The sequence below is a fragment of the Triticum aestivum genome, chromosome 7A, assembly GCF_018294505.1.
Source record: "Triticum aestivum cultivar Chinese Spring chromosome 7A, IWGSC CS RefSeq v2.1, whole genome shotgun sequence".
Classification (NCBI taxonomy): Eukaryota; Viridiplantae; Streptophyta; class Magnoliopsida; order Poales; family Poaceae; genus Triticum; species Triticum aestivum.
In genome coordinates, this window is record NC_057812.1 from 398,342,051 (window position 1) to 398,351,720 (window position 9,670).

General features: G+C 42.3%; 1 protein-coding gene across 2 annotated transcripts; it reads left to right on the forward strand.

The window, feature by feature from the left end:
• The first annotated feature begins 270 nt into the window (after positions 1–270).
• Positions 271–9,315, forward strand: LOC123147107 (protein TOPLESS-RELATED PROTEIN 2). 2 transcript variants are annotated; one of them, XR_006473053.1, is made up of 25 exons: positions 271–884; positions 990–1,169; positions 1,259–1,372; positions 1,468–1,626; positions 2,748–2,928; positions 3,005–3,131; positions 3,221–3,330; positions 3,433–3,571; positions 3,657–3,766; positions 3,908–3,977; positions 4,173–4,246; positions 4,440–4,535; positions 4,613–4,708; positions 4,908–5,035; positions 5,156–5,390; positions 5,467–5,634; positions 5,982–6,089; positions 6,158–6,307; positions 6,601–6,711; positions 6,796–6,975; positions 7,146–7,274; positions 7,736–7,831; positions 8,030–8,215; positions 8,306–8,589; positions 8,676–9,315. XR_006473053.1 is itself a non-coding variant. In XM_044566344.1 (25 exons), the coding sequence occupies exons 1-25, from the start codon at positions 805–807 to the stop codon at positions 8,890–8,892; spliced, it is 3,417 nt and encodes a 1,138-aa protein (XP_044422279.1). In that variant the 5' UTR covers positions 272–804; the 3' UTR covers positions 8,893–9,315. The 2 variants fall into 2 exon arrangements, 1 of the variants encoding a protein (XP_044422279.1); XM_044566344.1 differs by having other exon boundaries at positions 272–884; positions 8,417–8,589.
• The last annotated feature ends 355 nt before the right edge of the window (positions 9,316–9,670 follow it).

The window sequence follows — 9,670 nt, forward strand, 5'->3', positions numbered from 1 at the left end:
TGGCAGGCCCCGTTCAAATTTCGAAACCGCGGATGCGTGAGAGGGAGGGAGAAATGAATGGGTACGACCGTACGAGGAAGGATGCGAGAAATGGTTAACGGAAGTTTACCCCCTACCTGTGGCTGCGGACCTCACGATGGGAGTTACCCAGTTTGCCCCTGTCGCCCGTCCTCGTCAGTGGCTGCCAAGTAAATAGAGGTGCGTGGTCGTGGGCTCTCGTGTAATCTGGCGGGGCCTATATAAGGGGAGACGGGGCGGAGTGGTTATAAAACGCAGCCCCAAAAAACCAAAAGCAGACCAGAAAAATAAATACTCCCTACTCCAAAGAGAGAGAGATAGAGAGACTGGTTTTGGAGAGAGAAAGCGAAGTGGGGAGAGAGAGATAAGAAAAGGCAAACCCCTCCGTCGGCTAGAGCCAAGAGGAGAAGAAGGAAGCAGCAGCAGCTGGCGGCGGCGGCGGCCAAACCCTAGTCTACGTGCTGCGCCGCTGAGGGAGGAGACACGCGTGCGCCATCGGTCGGCGCCAGGAGCTGCAGATCCGCGGCCGGGCCGCCGGAATCGGGGGAGATCCCGCCGGGATGGGTCCGCTTGGGCTGTGACCTCGCTCCCGCCGCCCGTTTCGTCTCAGGGGTTTTCGCCCTGCTAGGGTTCTAAGCTACTCGTTGGTTGTTTGGTGCGGTTTTTTCGAGGGGCGGTTGGGGCCCTGCGCTGGTTTCTACGGAGATTTGGGAGGGGATCTGCCGCCAAGGCGGGAGTCCTCCTTCGTCGTGAGCGCTGGAGACGCAGGGCGGGATCGGGGGAGCCATGTCGTCGCTCAGCAGGGAGCTGGTCTTCCTCATCCTGCAGTTCCTCGACGAGGAAAAGTTCAAGGAGACGGTGCACAAGTAAGTGTCCTCGTCTCGTCTGGTTGATCAAGACAAAGTTTTGGAGCTATCTGGAGTTGTTGAAGCTGTTTTTTTTTTAACCCCCCGTCCATTTTGGTCGCGCAGGTTGGAGCAGGAATCGGGCTTCTACTTCAACATGAAGCACTTCGAGGACCTGGTCCAAGGTGGGGAGTGGGACGAGGTGGAGAGGTACCTCAGCGGCTTCACCAAGGTGGAGGACAACCGCTACTCCATGAAGATATTCTTTGAGATCCGCAAGCAGAAGTACCTTGAAGCCCTCGACAGGTAACTCATATTGAAGCCTCTCCTATCCTGCTCATTTGCTCAGGATCAACAGCGATTTGCAGGCGCTCAACTCAGTTTGCCTTTTGCAGGCATGATCGGGCCAAGGCAGTGGAGATACTCGTCAAGGATTTGAAGGTGTTTGCCTCCTTTAACGAGGAGCTGTTCAAGGAGATAACGCAGCTGCTGACTCTGGATAATTTTAGGTGTGGTGCCAATCGCTTGTTTGGAGCATTTTCGTAGAGCAGAATGCTTGTGCATTGTGCTAATGTGGATGTAATTCTGTCTAAATCACAAACAGGCAAAATGAGCAGCTGTCCAAATACGGGGATACAAAGTCAGCCCGGAATATCATGCTCATGGAGCTTAAGAAGCTTATTGAGGCAAACCCTCTGTTCCGAGACAAGCTTAATTTCCCACCATTTAAAGCCTCGAGACTGCGCACGTTGATCAATCAAAGGTGTTTGGTTAATTTTATTCATTGCATGCATTTAATTACATGTTACTATTTTTTTCTACAGAGGGATGCGATCTGCTTGAACAATTTGTACTATTATTTCTTGAGCAAATAAGATTTGACGTGCGTAAGATTCTGTTTAAATTTGTACTATATAACATAGCAGGCCAGCGCATGTTTTTCCTAATGGTACTTATAAGATTGGAAATGAGCTGTCACAAAGCTGCTATATTGGGAGGGTTTCCCTTTATTTGTTTTCTTCTGGCCGTGCTTCCATCTTTCCTTAAAATGAGATGGATAAGTGAGAAAAAGAGGTGTGCAGTCTTTATACGGACACAAACTCGAAGTTTAGCACTTTCACGATGTATAAGGGGTATTTATGATTCTTGATTGTCAATGGTCATACTCCAACCATTTAGTTTGGAAATTAAGAGGGGTGTGTAAAAGGCAAACAGAATTAGCATTTTCTAGTGCTTTACCAAATCCTTGTTGTAGTTGTGAAGAGGGAGTTGTCCTGTCCATTTCATAAATGTTGTCCATATGTACTTGGGACATTTGATTGCTTGAACTTTAGGAGTTGACTATTCGTAAGTTGCCTGAATATTTTCCTCATCTGAGTCACATTTCTAAGCCTTTGGATCAACATCCAACCACTCTTACCTCATGCCACTCCAGATATAACATATGGAATGCAAATTGCAGAGTACACTAAAACTGCACCCTTCCAGGTTGTAACTTTAGCCCAACTAATATGCAATTTCAGGGATCTGTGATAATTTCAAGCAACTGAGAATTAGCAAAATAACAAGTTTTAGGTACTCATTTGTAGCTTCTTACCTTGGTAATATGTTTGATATGATTTCTACTTACAATTTTTTTGGGGTGTCAGTTGGTTACTCTGTATGGCAAGTTCTTGCAGAATATAACAAAGATGTGTAGGTTTGTGACGTGCCATATTTTTTTTCTTTCTATTTTTTCTGCATACTGCCTATATTCAACACATGCAATGCTTGGGCTGTTTCCATAATGAAGACCTACAAGGCTTTCAGTATTGCCTTCTCTTTCTTTACTTTCTTGTGGAGGGTGATGCTAACTGGACTGCTTTGATTTTGTATGTCATGTAGTCTTAACTGGCAACATCAGCTCTGCAAGAATCCTAGACCAAACCCTGACATAAAGACACTCTTCACGGATCACTCCTGTGCTGCTCCTACCAATGGAGCAAGAGCTCCTCCCCCTGCCAATGGTCCTCTTGTTGGACCAATCCCCAAGACAGCTGGATTCCCTCCAATGGGTGCTCATGCTGTACGTATCACGGCTATAGTTGAACATTTTGACTTTTTATATCATCCTATCATTTACTATATTCTCAATCTTGCAGCCGTTTCAACCCGTGGTTTCACCATCTCCAAATGCAATTGCTGGTTGGATGACAAATCCCAATCCCTCCTTACCACATCCTGCTATTGCACAAGGGCCGCCCGGTCTTGTTCAGCCACCAAACACAGGTATCATAAAACTGCAATTCAGCAAAATGGTGTCTGTCACTGTTTCAATGTTGTTTCATTTTTTGTTTGGATGCTGTATTTGTTTGCAGCGGCATTTCTGAAGCATCCAAGGACTCCTACAAGTGCGCCTGGCATTGACTATCAGTCTGCAGATTCTGAACATCTGATGAAAAGAATGCGTGTAGGCCAGCCAGATGAGGTATTTGGATGAACTTGGACTTGCCATAGTTTCTGCTCTTTACTCATTTCTGTAACAGTGGATTGATGAAGCAGTTTTGACACCTTAAAAAAACTATATCAGGTGTCATTCTCTGGTGCAAGCCATCCTCCCAATGTTTACAGTCAAGAAGACCTCCCCAAACAAGTTGTTCGCACACTCAATCAGGGTTCTAATGTTATGAGCCTGGATTTCCATCCTGTTCAACAAACTATTCTTCTAGGTACATTCTTCAAACACTTTGCTTGGTTCTTGAATTTTTACTTTGTTAGTGCATATTAATGTATTTAATATCTGTTGTAAAACAGTTGGAACAAATGTTGGTGACATCGGGATATGGGAAGTTGGTTCACGCGAAAGGATAGCACACAAGACATTTAAAGTTTGGGACATTGGCTCCTGCACCTTGCCATTGCAGGTCATTATTTGAATGATAAATTCTTGGATCTATTTTATTCTGTGTTGTTAGCAACTTCTAATGTGCTGTAAGCCTGTAATTAGCAGCATTCTGACTTATATTGTGAGTTCTAATGCATAAAGTGTGTTGTTCTTTGTTCAGGCTGCACTAATGAAAGATGCTGCAATATGTGTCAATAGGTGTCTGTGGAGCCCTGATGGAAATATTTTAGGTATGGAAACAGGCAGTTTAACTGCATTATTCAAATACGTGCCATTTTTCAATAAGAAGATAGCATTTGGGCATTGTTTTATGCTTGGGAGTGCATATCATTTGGGCATGCTTCTCTGCTCAGGAGTGTTCTATTCCTTGTCACTTTTCTTGCTTGTCTATAAGATTGATTCTTTAAGCTTGATTTGATTCTCAGGTGTGGCATTTTCAAAGCATATCGTTCAGACTTATACGTTTGTTCCTAATGGAGAGTTAAGACAGCAAGCAGAGGTACATGCATATTGATGAGACTATATATCAATTAGTTTTCTATGTACACCCCCATTCGGTCTGTTTGACAACGCGAGGTTTGGATTTGAGCCCTTAGGTGGACAGAGTCCTTAACTCCCCATAATTCCCAAACTAATCCTCATCGGAACCGCTTAAAGGTTGCTAACTATTTGATTCTTTGTGAATTGCACAGATTGATGCTCACATTGGCGGGGTCAATGACATTGCATTCTCTCACCCCAACAAGTCCCTATCAATTATTACATGTGGTGATGACAAACTCATTAAGGTGAGGTTACTCATGATGTCACTGTTTTTTAGAATGAAAGAGAACATCCTTAGCATGCTTGCACATTTCATTTGCAGGTATGGGATGCTCAGTCCGGACAAAAGCAATACACATTTGAAGGCCATGAGGCTTCAGTGTACTCTGTTTGCCCTCACTACAAGGAGAACATTCAGGTACTTTCTGGATGATTTCACCTCTGCTATTCTTAAGCTATGCTCTGCCATTTTTTTAATGGTACTGTACTTATTGTTTTGGCTGCTATCCATGTTGTCAGGTTCACTTAGTTTAATTTTGGTATCCCAGTCTTGTACTTCAAATTATTTCATCTTTATCGTCTGTCTGTGGGTTTCTACAACTTTAGCTTCTCTGCAGTTTATCTTTTCTACCGCCATCGATGGAAAAATCAAGGCATGGTTATACGACTGTTTGGGCTCACGGGTCGACTACGATGCTCCTGGACATTGGTGTACTACCATGTCTTATAGTGCTGATGGTACAAGGTGAGAAGCTTCAAGTGAAAAATTAAGCTAACATGCTGAAAGATGAAAGATCTACATTATACTTCATTTTTTTAGAATTTCACACCCATATAAATTGTATGTTTTGAAATTTCCTTGCAGGCTCTTCTCTTGTGGAACTAGTAAAGACGGTGATTCCCACTTGGTCGAGTGGAATGAGACTGAAGGAGCTATTAAGAGGACATATAATGGCTTCAGGAAACGGTCACTGGGTGTTGTCCAGTTTGACACAACGAGAAACCATTTTTTGGCTGCTGGAGATGAATTTGTTGTTAAATTCTGGGATATGGATAACACCAACATACTGACAACAACAGACTGTGAGGGTGGACTGCCTGTAAGTCTGTTTCTGTAGCTTTTTTTATGAATGTAAGTACCAAGTGTTTTTGCTTGACTTTTACTGATTTATGCAGGCAAGCCCGCGCCTGAGATTCAATAGAGAAGGGTCATTGCTTGCTGTTACAGCAAACGATAATGGAATAAAAATATTAGCAAACACCGATGGGCAGCGTTTGCTGAGGATGCTAGAGAGCAGGGCTTTTGAAGGCTCTCGTGGACCTCCTCAACAAATTAATACCAAGGTAATGATGCATATACTTTTCATCAACATTTGCTTGTGTCCTAGGTTCACTTAGGGTATAAATGTTACATTAATTTGGTCCTTATTTAGGTCTCTTGTTTTCTGCTATTTGTTTTTGTTTGCTCTATGCTGGAATCTTTATTTGAGCCTACAGTCTTAAAGGACATTTGCATCCAGCTGTATCTGTACGGTGCACACAAGATGAGTTCCAATGATGATTTTGAAACAACTAATTCATTCAGCTACTATTCCACTTTAGCTGCATAATGTTGATTTCTATTTGGCCTGGCAATTACTGAAGATCGTATTAATAAGTGCCATGTACTCACTTCTAATTTTTTAATGTAGCCTCCACTGCTCACCAACCTTGGTTCTGCTTCAAATGTATCTAGTCCTATAGCAGTGAACTCAGAGCGACCTGATAGGATGTTGCCTGCAGTATCAATGAGTGGACTGGTTAGTTTCCACAGCCTTTCTTGTTCTTCAATACATTGGCTTGCTAAATGTCGTGAACAAATGTGCAGGCATCTATGGATGTTAGCAGAACGCCGGATGTTAAACCAAGAATAACTGATGAATCTGAAAAGCTAAAGACCTGGAAGTTGGCCGACATTGTTGATTCAGGACATCTTCGGGCACGGCGTTGTCCAGATACAGGAGCATCTCCAACAAAAGTATGTTGGCCAAGTTGCATAATTACCTTTAGTTATCTGTATGTTTTATTGAGTTATAAATATTGAGCCTGCAATTTCAACTTACACATACAATCTGTTTCTTTAAGATATAGAAGAGGGTAGTCATATTGTCTGTTTGATATTTGACTGCAGTTATTATTTCATAAAGGTTTATATTTGCCTGCAGTTTTTTGCTGTATAATTGGCAGTTCACTATTTGCCAAGCAAGTTTGTTAATGCTCTGGGCAATGTAAATTTTCTGATGAGTCACATTTTATTTGTTTCCTCAACAGGTTGTCCGTTTGTTGTATACAAATAGTGGGGTTGCACTTTTGTCTCTCGGTTCCAATGCTGTTCATAAGCTGTGGAAATGGCAACGCAGTGACAGGAATCCTAATGGCAAGGTAGACTGAAGTTGTATTTATTTGGATTTCAGTTGCAATCTTTTTTTGCTTGCCTTCTGAATTTTCTTTACCCTCTTCTGTTAGTCTACTGCATCTATTTCGCCTCACCTGTGGCAACCAGCAAATGGGATTCTAATGACAAATGACACAAGTGATGGCAACCCAGAAGAAGCAACTGCCTGCATTGCGTTGTCCAAAAATGACTCCTATGTTATGTCTGCATCTGGTGGCAAAGTCTCTTTGTTCAATATGATGACGTTCAAGGTAAATGGCTTCTCCAGCATATAGACAATCCCCCCTCCCCCTCTGAACCAACCGTGCACACTTAGGGTAATATAGTGTCCTGATAAGCCATTACTCCAGATAACAAGAACCATAATTGTGTTACTGCCTTTATCCGACTTTCCTGATTAGATATGTGAAATCTGTCACAGGTCATGACTACTTTCATGGCACCTCCACCTGCTGCGACTTTCCTCGCATTCCACCCACAGGACAATAATATTATTGCTATAGGAATGGAAGACTCGACCATTCAAATCTACAATGTCCGTGTTGATGAGGTGTGTGCTGCTAACTTATGAAACTCACTTGAATTGAAGTATCAATGTATCATTGCTTTTAAATAATATGTTTTGTATCTCCTCTTGCTTTGCCCTATTTGAAGTATCTGAGATTACACTTAGGGTGTATTTAGTTTTAGCCCAAGCTCACCCTACCAAAAAATTGGTTAGCCCAAATTTTGTTCACGGTATTGGTTGCCCATGATTCGTCCAATGTTGGCAAGAAATATGAACTAGAGTGAATAAAATTTTGGTAAGATAGATTTTGGACACAAACGGAACATACCATTACAATTTCTGTCGATCAAAAACCTTCAACCGACACTTATAAATACTTGGGAGTCTTTGTCTGGTAACAATTGAATCCTTTCATGTTGGATTTGCACTTAATATTGATTTATTTTGCACTAAATCTTGATTCGAAGGCCATGTACTAATGTCAACTCCACAAAATTACTTAGGTCAAAAGCAAGCTCAAGGGTCATCAGAAAAAGATTACCGGACTGGCATTTTCTCAATCAATGAATGTTCTTGTATCTTCAGGTGCTGATGCTCAGGTATGATCTTTTACTCTGTTATAAATTATTGTAGCAGCTAAATGTTCAAATTGCTATGCGGAAACGGTCCAATTCATGTTAGTCGCATGCCAGGCCATTCATTATTCTGTTTATTATATTTTCTTTGCGATTGGGCAAACAACTATGATGTCATATATTTGTTCTCAAATCATTGATTGATGAAACCAAAATTTGCAGCTATGCGTCTGGAGCATTGATGGTTGGGAGAAGAAGAAATCAAAATATATCCAACCCCCGGCAAATCGCTCTGGTGCTTTAGTTGGCGATACAAGGGTCCAGTTTCACAATGACCAAACACATCTTCTTGTAGTTCATGAGAGCCAACTGGCAATCTATGATGGAAATCTTGAATGCTCGCGCTCGGTTAGTCATGACTAAAATTTATTATTTTTGTATCTGCTCGTTATTCCATATTCACATTGTTTCTTACCCTAGGTTTATTACTCACTGCAGGTCATTGCTAAATATTTTTGATTTATACATATTTGCTTTTTTCTCCTTTATGGATTATTATTGTTACTGGGCATCTTCATTGATTTCCCCTGTTACTTGATGCAAATGCAGTGGTACCCAAGAGATGCACTGCCAGCGCCAGTTTCGAGTGCAATATACTCGTGTGATGGTCTCCTGGTTTATGCTGGTTTCTGTGACGGTGCTATTGGAGTATTTGAAGCCGAGTCCCTTAGGTTGCGTTGCAGGATTGCACTTTCCGCCTATGTGCCTCCTTCAATATCTAGGCATGCTGCTCAGTGTCACTGCTTGTTTTTGTTTTCATACATGGTTGCGTTTTGCTTATTATTTCCCCTGTTTGTTAATCCAACAGCGGGGCAAATGTGTACCCCATGGTTGTAGCGGCGCATCCCTTGGAGCCTAACCAGATTGCAGTTGGAATGAGTGATGGGGCAGTTCATGTGGTTGAGCCGCTGGACGCGGACCCAAAGTGGGGAGTCGCGCCTCCCCAGGATAACGGAGCCCACCCGTCCATGTCATCAGCTCCAGCAGCATCTAACAACCAGACGTCTGATCAGCCAACGAGATGACTCAGGCCACTAAACAATGGTAGGACTCTAGGAGACAGGGAGAAAGAAAACAGTTAGATTCATGAGACAAGGTGAGGTGATATGTATCAATTCCACACCATCTCCTTGCCACAGGTGGTGATTGATGATGGCATGTCTAGATTAGTTTTTGGTTCCTGGTTGTTTTTTTGCCCCAAAAATCTTAACTTCATCACCTGGTGCCCTCTTCCTTTGTAAAGCTTTTCCTGCTCCCAGCTAGTGGTGGTTACTTAGAAGCCTTTATTTGTTTTTATTTATTTATGCTCCTTTATTTGTGGGGGTAGTTACTTTGTAGTGTAAAATATGCTTGTCATGTTGGATGATGATGATATTTGCTTCGCTTGTTGCCGCCGATTCGATTGGCTATTTAGCTTATTTAATTGATGGGAGGATTTGTAGTGTAAAGGTTTTGAAGATGATTTGATTTGCTTTGTTGAAATTGGTTGGCACAATGTGGTGGTTTGCTAAGTCAACGTCCAAAGCCGGCGGACGCTAATTGTAGTGTAAAATATGCTTGTTATGTTGGATGATGATGATATTTGCTTCGCTCGTTGCCGCCGATTCGATTGGCTATTTAGCTTATTTGATTGATGGGAGGATTTGTAGTGTAAAGGTTTTGAAGATGATTTGATTTGCTTTGTTGAAATTGGTTGGCACAATGTGGTGGTTTGCTAAGTCCACGTCCAAAGCCGGCGGACGCTAAGGCCTACAAAGCGATGCTATTGGCGGGAGTTAAGAAAATCCCAGCGATCAGGAATAG

What these genes read in the sequence shown, in the direction of transcription:
- LOC123147107 (XM_044566344.1), top strand. Translation starts at nt 805, where the DNA reads ATGTCGTCGCTCAGCAGGGAGCTGGTCTTCCTCATCCTGCAGTTCCTC. An exon ending in TTCAAGGAGACGGTGCACAA is followed by an intron (nt 885 to 989) that starts GTAAGTGTCCTC and finishes TTGGTCGCGCAG; the next exon opens with GTTGGAGCAGGAATCGGGCT. An exon ending in AGTTAAGACAGCAAGCAGAG is followed by an intron (nt 4,247 to 4,439) that starts GTACATGCATAT and finishes TGAATTGCACAG; the next exon opens with ATTGATGCTCACATTGGCGG.